Source organism: Pleurodeles waltl, chromosome 4_1, assembly GCF_031143425.1.
Source record: "Pleurodeles waltl isolate 20211129_DDA chromosome 4_1, aPleWal1.hap1.20221129, whole genome shotgun sequence".
In the NCBI taxonomy this organism is placed as follows: domain Eukaryota; kingdom Metazoa; phylum Chordata; class Amphibia; order Caudata; family Salamandridae; genus Pleurodeles; species Pleurodeles waltl.
This window is the reverse complement of record NC_090442.1, coordinates 202,515,195-202,530,968: the sequence shown is the minus strand read 5'-3', so window position 1 is coordinate 202,530,968 and position 15,774 is coordinate 202,515,195. Positions and strand designations below refer to the sequence as shown.

Sequence of the window (15,774 nt, the reverse complement as noted above, 5' to 3'; positions counted from 1 at the left end):
TCTTTTACTTCTAAAGAATGGACTGATTTACTCCAAAAGGCAGGTATCTCATCCTTCAGTGCAGCTGGAAATGAGGTGATGCTCAAAATAAAGAACTACAGGTACTACAGCCCTATGAGGATAGCAAAATGGAGACCCGACAGCACAGCAATCAGTGCCACGTAGGCACTTTGACTAATTTCCTCTGGTGCTGTCCTCAAATTAAAAGGTATTGGGAGACTGTATTTTAAAATATTAATGAGATTTTCAAGGCAAACATCTATCTCCAGTCTCCTCAAGTATATACTGTTAGGACTCCCAAATGTGCTGACCTACCCGTTGCACTCCAACAAAAGAAAGTTTACCGCAATTGTGCTCTGCGCAAGTAAACAGGTTATCACCTCTAAGTGGGGCACCAACTCAACACTAGACCATGCTGACTGGCTGCACAAACTGTGGGACATTATATAATGGAAAAACTCATTCCTCAGTCAACAACATACTGCCACAATTCGCTACTGTCCACGCAACTGTCTCCTGTCACAAGACTTTTGCGAACTCTCCTGCTCAAAATACATCCAAGTCTTTAGACTTATGCAGACTGAGAATATGAAAGACCACCACAATAGGGAAGGACAGAACTGAACCTAGCATCCCAACCCTACAATCATGAACATTAGATGAGAAAGTAATTTGTGTGTTGGAGACCACATCCCCTCTGTTTGGACTACCTCCATACCATCTCATGTTCTGCCTTCTTTACTGAGACGCGTCACCCCTTACCCTCCTTATTGTACCCTTGTTCTCACCCCCACCACCACCACCCCAACTGTTTTGCCTCACCAGCCATTGGATGTAGGCAAACGCACATGTTAAATGGATGGATAAATTAATGAAACAGATTTGAACTATAAATCATCATATAGCATATTTGATTAGCAGTGGTGATCCATTTTATTTCAAACCTTGTCCACCCAAAATTATAGACTTACTTTGGAAATACCCAGACAACATCAGCCCCCCCATCACCATAGCACCTTCAGTCCTTGAGCTCTGGTACCTAGAATGTTGAGTTACTAAATTGTGTTAGTGTAAAAGTCAGAGCAGTGCCCTGTTCTTACCGCCTCCATTTTTGTAACAGAGATAAGGAAATCTCCAGACATTGCCCAATCCAATTATTTCCCCAGCAACGGACAACACAAACTCCAGCTTGTTGTTCCAGTGTTCTCGCTCCATTATCTGTGGCTTGCACTCTTCCACCGCCTCTTTTTCCATGAGGGGATGAGCAGGTATGGTATCGCCATTGGTAACTGTCCCATCATCCTTGCTAGCCATTACACCTAAAAACACAAACAGGAAGTCCATTTTACATTGACCACAGATCGCAAGGTGCAAAGGAATACATACTCTGAGTATTCTTTATCTTCACGCAAGGACATACCTATCAATGGTGCAGCAGTTTTTGTGGCACCAGGGCCCAGGAGTCTAAAGAGCCCAATGTTACATGGCTATGACTGTTTTTTTACTTTCCACCGACATCCCAGCAGCCCATTTTTCTCACTAGCAGTAGGGCCAGTGGCACTCTCGCTTTAACATTCTCACCATACATAATTCTTACCCTCGCTAGGTGCTCAGGGTGCTGACATTTGTTTTAATAGCATCAAACTTGAAGGGGTATCTAATGCTTAAAATGTTAATGGTACATTGTGCAATAGGTAAATGAGAAGAAACCATCCATTCTAATGCACTTTCTGAAGAACATGCCCCACATATCTGACTTTTAGTTCCTTGCCGTAGGGTTTCATCACTGAATCAATGCTCAAGCAGAATCTGTGGGTAACAGCACTTTTGACAATATACAAATACTTTTTAACTTTGTTGGGTCAAAGTATAGCACGCAGCTATCCCTGAGTTTAAAGACATCTAATGAGCGTATCCCACTTACTTGCTGAAATATTCCCACAGCTGTTGCACATGCTACTCCGATTCACAGGTGAGAATCACTTGTTTTTTAGCAGTGACTTTCAAGACCCTTAGCACTGCGCACTGATGTGGCTGCAGGTTGATACATAGTGATATATGCAAGTCCTAAAAAAACAGTTGTATATGGTCCACATTGTCTTTGGGGCTTACCAGTCCGATGTAGTTGGCATTTTTACATCCACCATCAAAAGCCCTCTTTGGTCGAACCATTATATGTTCTATACCCCAAGCTTCCACTGTCATGAGGCTAATGAATGAGAGGCCAGAAATATTATTAAACAAGGACTGGCAAATCCAATAGGGCTAGCTAGTATTTTTCGGTCGAGCGCGCAAGTGCTTTGACATGTTGTAAGTATTGTGGGCTTCTAACCACGCTCACCGCATGCCTATCACTTTAACTTGTTCATGGGCTTGACTTTCAAAAATCCTTTGTTATCATTAGTAAATGCTTCAGGTTTGCCCCCCCTTGGGGCGGTTTTGGTACCACCTTGCAGACTGCCCCTGTTACATGGTTAATTGCAAAATTGCCGATACAGTTTGAGTGCACGCTAACTTCTTTTTCTTTTTATGTCTCTCCTTCATGTTCATGGCGGCCATGGCGCTTTGAATCGGTTCACTTATGTCAACTGTTTTACTTTTCATTTTCAATATAAGCGGAAAAGTCCAGTAAGGAATTTACAACGCTAATAGCTCTAACTCGAGCAAAAGCGAGACCCATTGCATTGCAAATGCTTGTTTAGCAATGTTCAGTATTATAGGTAATACTGGTGTAAAGGATGCCCTTTTAGATTTTTGATTTTGACATTGTTTTGAAATTTGGCACATAACCTGGTACATGCTGCATTTAACAGTAAAAGATACATTTTTGGGGTGAGCAGAGCTGCAAGGTGACCACAATGGCTGCTCTTTGCTAAAGCTCTGTTGTGGTGCAGCCCATTCATGCCTTTCTGTGGTGTCCCGGGGTATGACAGAAGCCTGCATATTGGAGCCAGTAGTGTTATGTGCTGCCCGAGCTAAGGAGGTCGACATTAGTTGTTTGGTGGTGGCGCTCGTCTCTGGGCCACTGCCTGCCATTTTAGCAGTCAGACTTGCTGGTCCCATGGCCCTCTGTCCCATCATATTTTGAAGAAGCAGTTTTTCTCCTCCTGGGCCTGGGATGCCTTCCCTGTGCAGCGGCCTGTCAGAGGTGATCCAGGCCACCGCCTACCAATCTGCTTTGTCTACTGGATCCTGTTGGTGGTGGTGCTTATCCCTGGAACAGTTTTCTGGCCTGCTACCTGCCTATCCCGTCTCTCAGTGGTCACGTTGTAGAAGTGGTGGCACTAGGAAACTCTGTGGCTGGTGAGCTTGTGGGCCCTCATGAATTGGATGGATGGCACCCCAAGGGGGGCTATGATTTGGGACATTCTGACACATCTGAGGATTTGCAACACATTTGTCTGCATGGGGGCAACCCACAACATCTAGGCAGCACTAAGTACACCCTACTTTTCTTTTTTCCCTCTTTGTTGGACACTGATGGCAGCTGGATGTTACTGACAGTGGCATATTGCACATCACATGAAGCCTTCCCTAGAAGGGTTATGATCTATCTGGCAGGGCCGTATAACTCCTGGTCAGCATGTTTTTTTAAATCTTTGTGAAACACTGAGTGACGCTGGATGGCACCTGCTGCCTGCCGCCACCTGATATTAAGCATCTCCTTTGAAGACTATTCCCTCTCCCCAGGTATAAATGTGCCATCCATCTATCTGGGCCAGATTGTATAGAGGTGAACTAGTTGCCAATATGGCAGGTAGTGGTTGCCACCCTCCTCCATGCCCCTTCTTCTTCATTATGTTCTTCATTACTGTCACTGCAGTGCGGCAGTGGCCCTGGTATGAGACAGGTGTGGCCTTTGTGTGAGCAGTTTTCACCAAGTTATCGGTTTGGATTCCTCTGACTGCTCACTTGGGGGAGCAAGTCTGCCTAGTTGGTTGGTCACACACACTGACCCCCAACATTGTTACTCTCTGGAACTGAGTAACCTGCCTATCATCTCCTGCACTCTGTCCTTGATGTTGGGGTCAGAACTACCCTCTGATCATCTCGTCTTTTTGGCCCTCCCGGTGCCAGGATTGGAGTGTGTCTCATTTAGTCTAAGGCTAACCGAAAGCATTCTTTTGCCTCATATGTTGTCAAGCAGACCGCCAGTTTGTCAACTGCTAATCTCTGTGGTCCCAGGCCTGTTCATAACTCACTTACTACCGTTCATCGGTCAAAATCAGACAAAATCAGACATCTTTTGAAAGAGATTGGTGCTATCAGCAACACATTAATATCCCTTGGCTCCAAAATGTCTGATCTCACTATGGAAGCAAAGTGGATGAGAAAAGAAGTTTCCACTTTCCATACCCATATAGATAAAGTTGATCAAAGATTGATGACATTGGGGCTTGGCACTTCCTGATTAGGGCAGAGATAGTGACTATTTGAGATACAAGATCACCAACTTGCAGGACAGGATATGACAAAACAACTTTCTCATATAAGGCATGCCTAAGGAGGCAAAGAAGGGAAGCATGCCATTCTTCCTCCAGGATCTCCTCACCAAACTCCTTGACCTCTGGCTCTCTGAGCCCAGTTCCAGAGGGTGCACTGTATTTGGGCTTGCTCTGCTGGGTGCCAATCTTCAACATGCACCACCACACCAGCGCCTTCCTCCAAGCGGTTCAACAAGCCAAAGATCCCCTACTGTTCGAAGGATGTCATATCTTCTTTTTTGTAGAATACTCCTCTATCACCTTTGTCAATCTAATGACATTTCTTGCTGTCAGGCCTCTGCTTAGGCAATGGGGTCCTAAGTATGTCCTTCATGACCCTGTGCATATGCTGGTGACAGTAGATGGCCAGACCAGACCAAAGATTTCACCAATCTGGACGAGCTGGGGACATTCGTGGATCCACTGGGGAACAGGCCCATGAATCTTCCAGCCGCCAAAATTCTGGAAACTGTCCCAACATTATCTGCAATGTCAGAGAGCTTTGTCTGGCCCACGTAGAGCAGGTGATGAGTGCCCTTCAATAGTACAGAACAGAGAAAAATGTCCCTTGAAAGAGTGCCAATGTTCAATGATCCTGCCAACAAAAACAATTGAATTGAGCCAGTTGTGTTCTCGGGGTAGGGGTAGTTTGGGGGTTGCTTTGGTTCTCCCGGTGGTGAATGGTGGTGCACCCACTTAGTCCTGATGCTCAAGGTCAGCTTTGTTTGTATTTGTGTATCTGTTTCTGTTATGGGCTCCGTATCCACCTCTAACTTGCTCACATCTGAGATCACTCCCTCATCCTCTATGTCTCCTGAGAGGGTGGAGAGCTGGGAGGATGCTGGTGGCTGTACATGGGTTGCACATCATATTCTGAGTTTTTCTCTGCATTGTGCTTCATCATATGTTATCCCTGCATCTGGCGGGTCAAGCAGACTTTCTTTTGTCTTGTTTTGTCTTGGTGAAGTCATTCTTCAAGGTTGTCCCTGCTGTCTGGTTTGGGTCATGGCTGCTCTTTTTTGACGGAACATATTCCCACTGGCCAAACCGTCTGCCCCATACCAACATCTGTCTGAGGCTCTGGGTGTCCATACTTCAGGCAGGGGTGTTGATCAGCGCTGCCCAGTGATGCAGGGGTTAGTTCCTAACTAAAAGTTTTTTCTTTTCCTTTTCCTATCTTTTCTCTTCCCCTTCCTCCTTCAATCTTGTTCCCCTTCAGTGTCTATTAGCCCAGTTTGCCCTGTGCTACCAGCTCTTTCCTGCCTCCATTGGTTCTCTGTATGGCTACTACCAATCAATCAATCAATCAAGGATTTGTAAAGTGCAGCTAATCACCCATAGGGTATCAAGGCGCTGAAAGAAGGTGTGCTGCTCAGTCGAAGAGCCAAGTCTTGAGGTCCTTCCTGAACTGCTTCAGTGATGTGGTCTGCCTGAGCTTCGGGGGAAGTGTGTTCCATGTCCATGCTGCTAGGTAGGAGAAGGATCTTCTTCCTGCTGTACTTTTCCGAATCTTGGGGATGGCTGCAAGGGTGAGCTGGGAGGAATGGAGACGTCTGTTAGGTACGTAGAAGGTGAGGCAGTGGTTGAGGTATGCTGCTCCTATGTTGTGCAGTGCCTAGAAGGTACGGATCAGGAATTTGTATGTGATGCGCTTGTTGACTGGGAGCCAGTGTAGTTCTCTGAGGTGGGAGGAGATTGGGCTGTGTTGGGGGATGTCCAGGACGAGTTTGGCTGCTCCATTTTGGACTTCTTGTAGTCTTGATTGAAGTTTCTTGGTAATGCCGGCATATAGGGGGTGATTCCAACCCTGGCGGTCGGTGATAAAGCGGCGGCCAACCCGCCAACAGGCAGGCAGTAAAAAAAAAGGAATTCTGACCCTGGCTGGAACCGCCAACACAGCCCGCCACTTTAACACTCCGACCGCCACGGCGGGACAGACAAACAGCGCGGCGGTCACCGCCAACAGGCAGGCGTCAGACAATGTACCGCCCACCCTATCACAACTCACCAATCCCCCACCTTTTCCGGGGCGGGAGCCCCGCCGATAAAAACACGGCGGAAACAGACTACGAACGGGAAAACGCTCACCTATACACACTCCACGAGGAACCTGGACAGCATGGAACCCGAATTAAACATCCTACCAGCTATTGTCTACCTGCTCATCTACCACGAGTACGAACGCCGGCGCAGACGACAACGGTGAGTACTGCAACTACGACACAGGGGAGGGGGGAGGAGAAAAGCTTACGGGCACACACATACGCGAAACACCCACCCCCCCCCCCCCCACCCCCCCCAACTATCTACACACCAATGCAGAGCAACAACTCAGAGTGACACCCCCCAAACCCCCCGGAAAAATGCAAAGACATAATGAAAATGATAATAAAATTTATGTATAAAATAGGTTAATTGAAGTCATGGAAAATCATCTATATGAAATATTTAAAAAAAAAATGAACAGTGCGAAATCTAAATACATAGGCAATAAGTCCAGCTCATCTTGTTAAAGTTCCACAGTCCGTGGGCCAATGTCCACAAACACATGGGCAAAGCCCACACAGGAGACCAGATACCGTTGGAGAGAACACTGCTGGGGCATCAGATGATAAAACTACAGGCACCTCAGGGGGAAGGGAAGGGGGGGCACCTCAGCCACAGGAGTTCACGACGCCAGATCCACGAGGGGCCTCCATGCCCACTGTACCATCCTGGGGAGTGCAAAGCCACAGTCTCTCAAGTCTCTACAGTGGGTGGATTGCCCACTGTGCCATCCTGGGGAGTGCAAAGCCACAGTCTCTCAAGTCTCTACAGTGGGTGGGTTGCCCACTGCTTTATCCTGGGGAGTGCAAAGCCACAGTCCATCAGATGGATAACCGACTCCACTGGTATTGGAGGAGGCAGGGTGCTCAGAGTGCAGCGTGAACACCAGCTCGACACAGAACCGGCACTGTCAATGGGCCAGCGGTGCTTGACAGGCGGGGCCCAGCGGAGCGGTGCTTGAGACGGCGGGGCCCAGCGGAGCGGTGCTTGAGATGAAGGGCCCAGCAGAGCGGTGCTTGAGATGAAGGGCCCAGCGGAGCGGTGCTTGACAGGAAGGGCCCAGCGGAGCGGTGCTTGACAGGAAGGGCCCAGCGGAGCGGTGCTTGACAGGAAGGGCCCAGCGGAGCGGTGCTTGAGACAGCGGGGCCCAGCGGAGCGGTGCTTGAGATGAAGGGCCCAGCGGAGCGGTGCTTGACAGGAAGGGCCCAGCGGAGCGGTGCTTGACAGGAAGGGCCCAGCGGAGCGGTGCATGACAGGAAGGGCCCAGCGGAGCGGTGCTTTTCACGGCGGGGCCCTGTTCAGCAGTGCTCTTCACGGCGGGGCCCTGTTCAGCGGTGCCTGTCTTGGCGGGGCCCTCTTCAGCGGTGCCTGTCTTGGCGGGGCCCTCTTCAGCGGTGCTCTTCACGGCGGGGCCCTGTTCAGTGGTGCTCTTCACGGCGGGGCCCTGTTCAGCGGTGCTCTTCACGGCAGGGCCCTGTTCAGCGGTGCTCTTCACGGCGGGGCCCTCTTCAGCGGTGCTCTTCACAGCGGGGCCCTGTTCAGCGGTGCTCTTCACGGCGGGGCCCTGTTCGGCGGGGCTCTGTTCAGCGGTGCTCTTCACGGCGGGGCCCTCTTCAGCGGTGCTCTTCACGGCGGGGCCCTGTTCAGCGGTGCTCTTCACGGCGGGGCCCTGTTCAGCGGTGCCTGTCTTGGCGGGGCCCTCTTCAGCGGTGCCTGTCTTGGTGGGGCCCTCTTCAGCGGTGCTCTTCACGGCGGGGCCCTGTTCAGCGGTGCTCTTCACGGCGGGGCCCTCTTCAGCAGTGCTCTTCACGGCGGGGCCCTCTTCAGCGGTGCTCTTCACGGCGGGGCCCTGTTCAGCGGTGCTCTTCACGGCGGGGCCCTGTTCAGCGGTGCCTGTCTTGGCGGGGCCCTCTTCAGCGGTGCCTGTCTTGGCGGGGCCCTCTTCAGCGGTGCTCTTCACGGCGGGGCCCTGTTCAGCGGTGCTCTTCACGGCGGGGCCCTCTTCAGTGGTGCTCTTCACGGCGGGGCCCTGTTCAGCGGTGCTCTTTACGGCGGCGCCCTGTTCAGCGGTGCTCTTCACGGCGGGGCCCTCTTCAGCGGTGCTCTTCACGGCGGGGCCCTGTTCAGCGGTGCTCTTCACGGCGGGGCCCTGTTCAGCGGTGCCTGTCTTGGCGGGGCCCTCTTCAGCGGTGCTCTTCACGGCGGGGCCCTCTTCAGCGGTGCTTGTCCTGTCTTTCAAGGGAGCCAGACCTGGCCAGGACTCCCCGCTTAGTCGCCCTCCGACCGTGCGGTTGCTGGCCCCTCCTGTGATGGAGTCCTGGTCCCGTGGGTGTCCTCCGTCACACCCGGTATGGGGCTGGTGGGGCCCTCCTGGTCCGCGCGCCTGCTGGCTGACTTCTCCGCCCTGCTGCCCTTGCACTCCTTCGATGAAGCTCTCTGGCCCTTGCCTCCCCTTGATGTTGTGGCAGGTGACGGGCCACGACTACACTCCTTGGTGGCAGCCGTCTCAGCCTTCTCGCGCCGGCCCTTTGTTTTTCGGGTTCTCTTCCCAGGGGGTGGGCTGGCTGTCCCCTTGCTGCTGGCCGATGTATCTGCACTAGGAAAAGGTGGACTCCAATACCCGTGCACAATGGTCGCCCTCAATGCAGGGCTGGTGGTGGCTGAGGTGCTCTTAGGACTCTTACCAGATGGAGGGGGTGGGTCAGTGTTTGGAAAGAGGTCAAGGTTGGAAAGGAAAATCAATTTGGAAGGTCAGGGACGGGTAGGTGTAGTGGTTATGGGAGTGGAGGAAGAGCATGTGGTTGTAGGAGAGTCAGGTGTGCTGTCTTTGGGTGCAGGTGCTTGTGACGTAGGCTGTCGTGAGGTGGATGGCTGTTGGGTGGGTGGCTGCCTGCGTTTGTGTGTTTTGGAAGAGGGGGTGACAGACACACTGGGAGAGGACACAGGGGACGTGTAAATGGCAGTGGGGGTGGTGACTGCACATGTGCGGACTGTACTGGAGGGTGTGCTGGTGATGGAAGTACTGGCTGATGGTGGTGTGCATGCAGGTGTGAGTGGAGACGTCACAGGGAGGGAGGAGGGAGACGAGGAGGAGGGGGACACAGAGGTGGTAGTGACTGTTGGCATGTCTGCATCTGGATGTTGCTTGGGTGAATGCTTGTGGGATCTGTGGTGCTTATGTCTGGATGAGCTGCCCTTGGGTGTTGAGGTGTGTGCAGGCTGGTCAGATGGTGTGGATGGGATAGGCTGAGGAACAGGAGACTGGGACTGGGTGGAGGCAGTTAGAAGAGGGAGGCTGGAAACAGGGACAATGGCTGCCGTCAGTGCTGAGGCCAGAGCATTGAACGATCGCTGATGGGCAGCCTGACCCGAATGAATGCCCTCCAGGTATGCATTGCTCCGATGCACCTCCCTTTCTACACCCTGGATGGAATTCAAGAGGGTAGACTGCCCAACAATGAGTGTCCTGAGGAGGTCAATGACCTCCTCACTGAGGGCAGCAGGGGTAACTGGGGCAGGGCCTGAGGTGCCTGGGGCGAAGGAGATGCCCGCCTTCCTGGGCGAGCGGGCACGGAGCGAAGGCTGAGGGGCTGCTGGGAGGGCGGGCTGGTGCGCTGGGTGGCGGCTGTACATGTTGTGGCGGTGGGCACGGACGTTGCCGCCACCGCTAGGGAGCTCCCTTCCGAGGACGTGTCGGTGTCGCTGACGTCTCCCCGTTGTGGAGCTCCCCTCGCCCTCCGTATCACTGGTGAACTCAGTGTCTGTAGCATGGCCCTCCGGGGCCATGTGAGTTGCAGCTCCCTCGTGCTCCGATGATGCCAATTCTCCTCCGCCTGATGATGCTAATGCACACATGCACAGGAAGATAAAGAAAATGGGTGGGGGGAGAAATAAAGATAGGTTGAGTGCATGCATTGGCAACACCGTTGGCGGAGAGGACAGACACAGAAGCCCCCTGCACTACGCCGCGCAATCGGGGTACACTACTCAGTACTTGTGACTAGGCCTACAGGTCTATGGACAACAAATGCACACATGGGTGATGCAGGACCATGGATAGCTGTACTTGGCACCCTACAGAGGTGGGGGGCGGGGGCACAGGGCCATGCCTAAAGGAGGGGACTAGCCTACAGAAAGCACCCTGGCCTAAAGTCACCCACAGCCCTCCTCCCCAACCCAGACACCTCCACTGCGCGCAAAGATAGCAGAATGTGCTGATACTCACCCCCTTGTGTCTGCTGTGATGTCCTCACGTGCCCATCCAAATCGGGGTAGGCCACCGCCAGGATCCAGGACATCAGGGGGGTCAAGGTACGACTGGCACCCCTCCTACGTTGGGAGGCCATCCCCAGCAGAGACTCGGCGGTCTTCCTGGTCCCGCGGCGGATGTCCTCCCACCTCTTTCGGCAGTGGGTGCCCCGTCTGTTGTGGACCCCCAGGGCCCGGACGTCAAATCTCAATCTTCTGATGGGCGCTGACCTATTTGACATGTACAGGGTGGGAAAGGAAATATCATCACTTTTCTGCATGGTAGATGTGAGTGGCCCCCCTCCCCAACCTTGCCATGTGGCACATGCTCTCATCTGTCGTGCGTTGCACTCCTCATTCGCTCCCCTCCCCACCATCTTACATACACCCCACTCAACACAGGCATAGCCCATTCAACGTGCACCCAGTGTACTCACCTGTTGGTCTGGAGGACCGTAGAGTAGCGCATACTGGGGGAGGACCCCATCAACAAGTTTCTCCAACTCTTCTGAAGTGAAGGCAGGGGCCCTTTCCCCAGTCGCAGCAGCCATAGTATCTCCCAGACCGAGGTCACAGCAGCACTTGCAGTATAGGTCCTCTCCTGTGGATGATCAGGTCTCGAGTGATTAAGCAGCTAGAAAATGGCGGTCACGCCCGCGGGGGTGCGTACCGCTGCGGTGCGTACCGCGACTGCCGGCGCACATCGTCATTGGCTCCTGAGACCCATAGGGTTCAATGTTAACCAATGCGGCTTCGCACCGCGGTCTTCGATCGCCTACCGCCACGGTGTGCCACGCCAGCACATTGACCTCACACCCCATTGTCACACTTCACAGGTCAGGCAGCCGCCATTTCAAAGGCCCACATGGCTTAATTTCAACTGCGTCACACAGGCCTAGGCCGTGCATTGCCACTCATACACGCCTTTCACTGCATTGTGATTCATTTACTGTGCAAGCTGTGTGAACGAACCTGTGGCTTGCTTCACTCTGTACTCCATGTTGTCCTTCCTAGGCACCGTCCGCTGGGACTTGCGAGGAGAAGGATGAATCCTCCCGTGTACCGACCGCTGGTGGACCTGTCGACAATGGAAGAACGACATATTATACTTCGTTACAGACTTGACAGAGCCACTATTCATGAACTGTGTGCCCAGCTGGAGCCAGACCTGATGTCCCCCATCCGCCAACCCACAGGGATTCCCCCTCGGGTGCAGGTACTGTCAGTACTCCATTTTTTGGCAAGTGGGTCTTTTCAGACAACAGTGGCCATGTCATCAGGGATGTCTCAGCCTATGTTTTCTAAGGTTTTGTCCAGAGTGTTGTCTGCCCTGATGAAATACATGCGGAGCTACATTGTTTTCCCTGAGGAGGATGATTTGGCTACAGTGAAGGGTGATTTCTATGCCCTTGGACATATCCCAAACATCTTTGGTGCCATTGATGGGACCCATGTGGCTTTGGTACCCCCCAAAGGCAGTGAGCAGGTGTACAGAAATAGAAAAAGTTATCATTCTATGAATGTCCAGGTGGTCTGTTTGGCAGACCAGTACATCTCCCATGTAAATGCCAAGTTCCCTGGGTCAGTGCATGACGCGTATGTTATGCAAAATAGCAGCATCCCCTATGTGATGGAACAGCTACAGAGACACCGTGTGTGGTTATTAGGTGACTCTGGTTACCCCAACCTCTCCTGGCTATTGACCCCAGTGAGGAATCCCCGGACAAGGGCAGAGGAACGGTACAATGAGGCCCATGGGCAAACTAGGAGGATAATAGAAAGGACCTTCGGGGTCCTGAAGGCCAGGTTTAGGTGCCTACATATGACAGGTGGATCCCTAATGTACTCACCAAAGAAGGTGTGCCATATCATCGTGGCCTGCTGTATGCTTCACAATCTTGCATTGCGACGCCAGGTGCCTTTCCTGCAGGAGGATGGTCCAGATGGTGGTGTTGTAGCAGCTGTGGAGCCTGTGGAGAGTGAAGAGGAGGAAGACGACGGGGACGACACGGACAACAGGGATACAGTTATACAACAGTATTTTCAGTAGGACACAGGTGAGATTCACCCACACCATTTTACATTTACTTCAGGCCTCCTGCGTCTCTACTTTCTGTGTTTCCCCCCATTTCCTTTTAACTGAATTGTGACTTTCCCTTCACTTTTCAGAGCTGTTTGACCAACTGCGTGACTTCTGCTTTGTGTGCCCATGGACTACAGCTTGTTGTCATTGGTATGTTGTCATTACAATGTAACAGAACATAATTGCACCGTTATGTGTGATACATAATAGTAAAATACAAGCAGACTCCTGTTATTGTAAGTGCAATAAGTGATTTATTTTAAGTGCTACATATAGGTACATGATAGTAAAACGGTGATGGGTGGGGGTGGAGTAATTGTCCATATGCCTGTGGAAGGATGGAGCAGGGGCAGTTCAAGGTTGGACAAGGTGACAATGTGGGACAGTGGGATGACATCAGGGGGTATCTTCTGCTGGCGGGGGTCTTGCAATCCTACTCTGTCTTCTTGTGTGATCTCAGGTTCCGCTTGCGGGGTGGTTGTTCTTCAGCAGGAGGTGGGGTTCTGGTGGCCTGTCGTTGTGTGGGGGCCTCCTGTCCACTAGCGCCGGCGGAGGTGGTAGGCTGTTCGTGGTCCAGGCTAGTGACAGGGGCCCTTTGGGGTGCCACATGGTCCCGCAATGTGGTGACTATCTGGTTAAGGGCCAGGACGATGGTCCCCATTGCGGAACCGATGTTCCTCAGTTCCTCTCTGAACCCCATGTACCGTTCCTCCTGCTGTGCCTGGATCTCCTGGAACCTGGCCAGGACCGTCGCCATCGTCTCCTGGGAGTGGTGGTATGCTCCCATGATGGTGGTGAGGGCCTCTTGGAGAGTGGGTTCCCTGGGCCTGTCCCCCCCCTGTCACACAGCAGCCCTCCCAGTTCCCCTGTTTCCCTGGGCCTCTGTCCCCTGGACGGTGTGCCCACTACCACTGCCCCCAGGTCCCTGTTGTTGTTGGGGTGGTGGGTCAACCTGGGTGCCCTGTAGAGGCGGACACACCGCTGATTGACGTGTCCTGGAGACAGAGGCATGGGCCCGCTGGGTGGGAGCTGTGCTGGTGTTCCCAGAGGGGGTTAGGTCTAGTGTAGCCTGTGGCTGTCTGTGGGGAACCGACTGTCCAGAGGTCCCCGATGGGCCGGGCTGGTCATCTGGGTCCAGGTCGACAGAGCTGCTGTCATCGCTGGGGGCCTCTTCTGGGGGTGGGATGGACATCTCTGTACCCTCCGTGGCGGTGTGGTGGCGTTCAGGTCCTGCAGGGGTATAAGGGTATGGTTATTGGTTCTGTGTGTGGCATTTCGTGGGATGGATGGGTGTCCGTGTACCCAAGTGCAGGCATTCCCGTGTGGGGGCTTTTGTGAGGGTGGCTTGTGGGGGAGATGGTTATGTGCAGTGGGCATGCTTTGGTGATGGGTGTCCATGCTTTGTGGTCGCATGCAGGTCTAGGTGTTGGGATGGGTGGGTTGTGATGGTGGTACATTTGGAAGGAGTTGGTGTGATGGGGTGGGGGTGGGGGTATGTGCTGGCATGCAGATGGGGTGGGGGTGGGAAGTAGTAGTTAAGATTTGACTTACCAGAGTCCATTCCTCCAGCTACTCCTGCGAGGCCCTCAGGATGCAGGATGTGCAAGACTTCCTCCTCCCATGCTGTGAATTCTGGGGGAGTAGGTGGGGGTCCGCCGCCAGTCTTCTGCACCGCAATGTTGTGCCTTGATACCATGGAACGCACCTTCCCCCGTAGGTCGTTCCATCTCTTCCTGATGTCCTCCCGATTGCGTGGATGCTGTCCCACCGCGTTGACCCTGCCGACTATCCTTTCCCATAGCTCCATCTTCCTAGCAATTGTGGTGTGCTGCACCTGTGCCCCGAAGAGCTGGGGCTCTACACGTACTATTTCCTCCACCATGACCCTGAGTTCTGCGTCAGAGAACCTGGGGTGTCTTTGGGGTGCCATGGGGTGGTGTGGATGAGGTGAGGGATGTTGTATGTGTTGTGGAGTGTGATGTGTGTGGTGGTGTATGGTGTTTTGTGCGTTGTAATTGTGTGGGTGATGTTGTGATTGGCCTCTGTGTGATGGTCTACTCTAAGCAGTGCTGTCTCTCTCTGTCCTTGATTCGCAATTGTGGTAGTAAGGGTTTGTGGGTAATGTGGGTGTGTGTTTTATATTGTCTTAGGTGTGTGGGAGTGGTGTGTGTATGTGTATCAGGTGTGTGTATTTCAAATTGTCCAATGTGGTTGTGTTTTGTAAGGGTGTGTGTATTTTGACCGCGGCGGTGTGTACCGCCAATGGAATACCGCGGTTGAAAGACCGCCGCGAGGATTTGTGGGTCGTAATGGCATGGGCGTATTTCTGTTGGCGTGACGGTGGAGGTTTGGTCATCGCCATTTTTTCGCTGACCTTTGGTGTGGTGGACTTTTGTGGATGTCGGGTTTTTGGCGGTTTGCCAGTTGCGGGTCAGAATGACCGTGGCGGTTTACCGCGGCCGCGGCGGTGTTATGGCGGTCTTCTGACCGGCGGTAAGCGCCTTTTACCGCCGAGGTCAGAATGATCCCCATAGTGCGTTGCCATAGTCCAGTTTGCTGGTGATGAGTGTGCGGGTGACTGTCTTCCTTGTGTTGGGGGAATCCATTTGAAGATCTTGTGTAGGAGATGGAGGGTGTGGAAGCTAGATGAGGAGATGGCGTTAACTTGGTGGGTCATCGATAGAGTGGAGCCCAGGATGATGCCCAGGTTGCGTGCATGGTCCGTGGGGCGGGGGTGTTACCAAGTGAGGTGGGCCAACAGGAGTCGTTCCAGGCAGAAGGGATGGAGCCGATCACGAGGATCTTTTTCTTGTCTGAGTTGAGCTTGAGCCAGCTGGCTTCCATCTAGGTGTTTGTGCAAACCCCTGTCTATTTTGTTCTCCTGTACTTCTCAGTGGCTTGACACACTTTGTT

At 52.7% G+C, this 15,774-nt stretch overlaps 1 protein-coding gene across 1 annotated transcript in view; it reads right to left on the bottom strand.

Annotated features, from left to right (window-relative positions):
• Window positions 1-15,774, bottom strand: part of LOC138287575 (sodium- and chloride-dependent GABA transporter 2-like) — a 684,685-nt gene that overhangs the window by 619,604 nt on the left and 49,307 nt on the right. Inside the window, exon 2 of the mRNA XM_069228134.1 lies at window positions 1,101-1,319. Coding sequence (XP_069084235.1) covers window positions 1,101-1,314 — 214 coding nt within the window. The 5' untranslated portion in view covers window positions 1,315-1,319. The remainder of the gene's footprint in view (window positions 1-1,100; window positions 1,320-15,774) is intronic.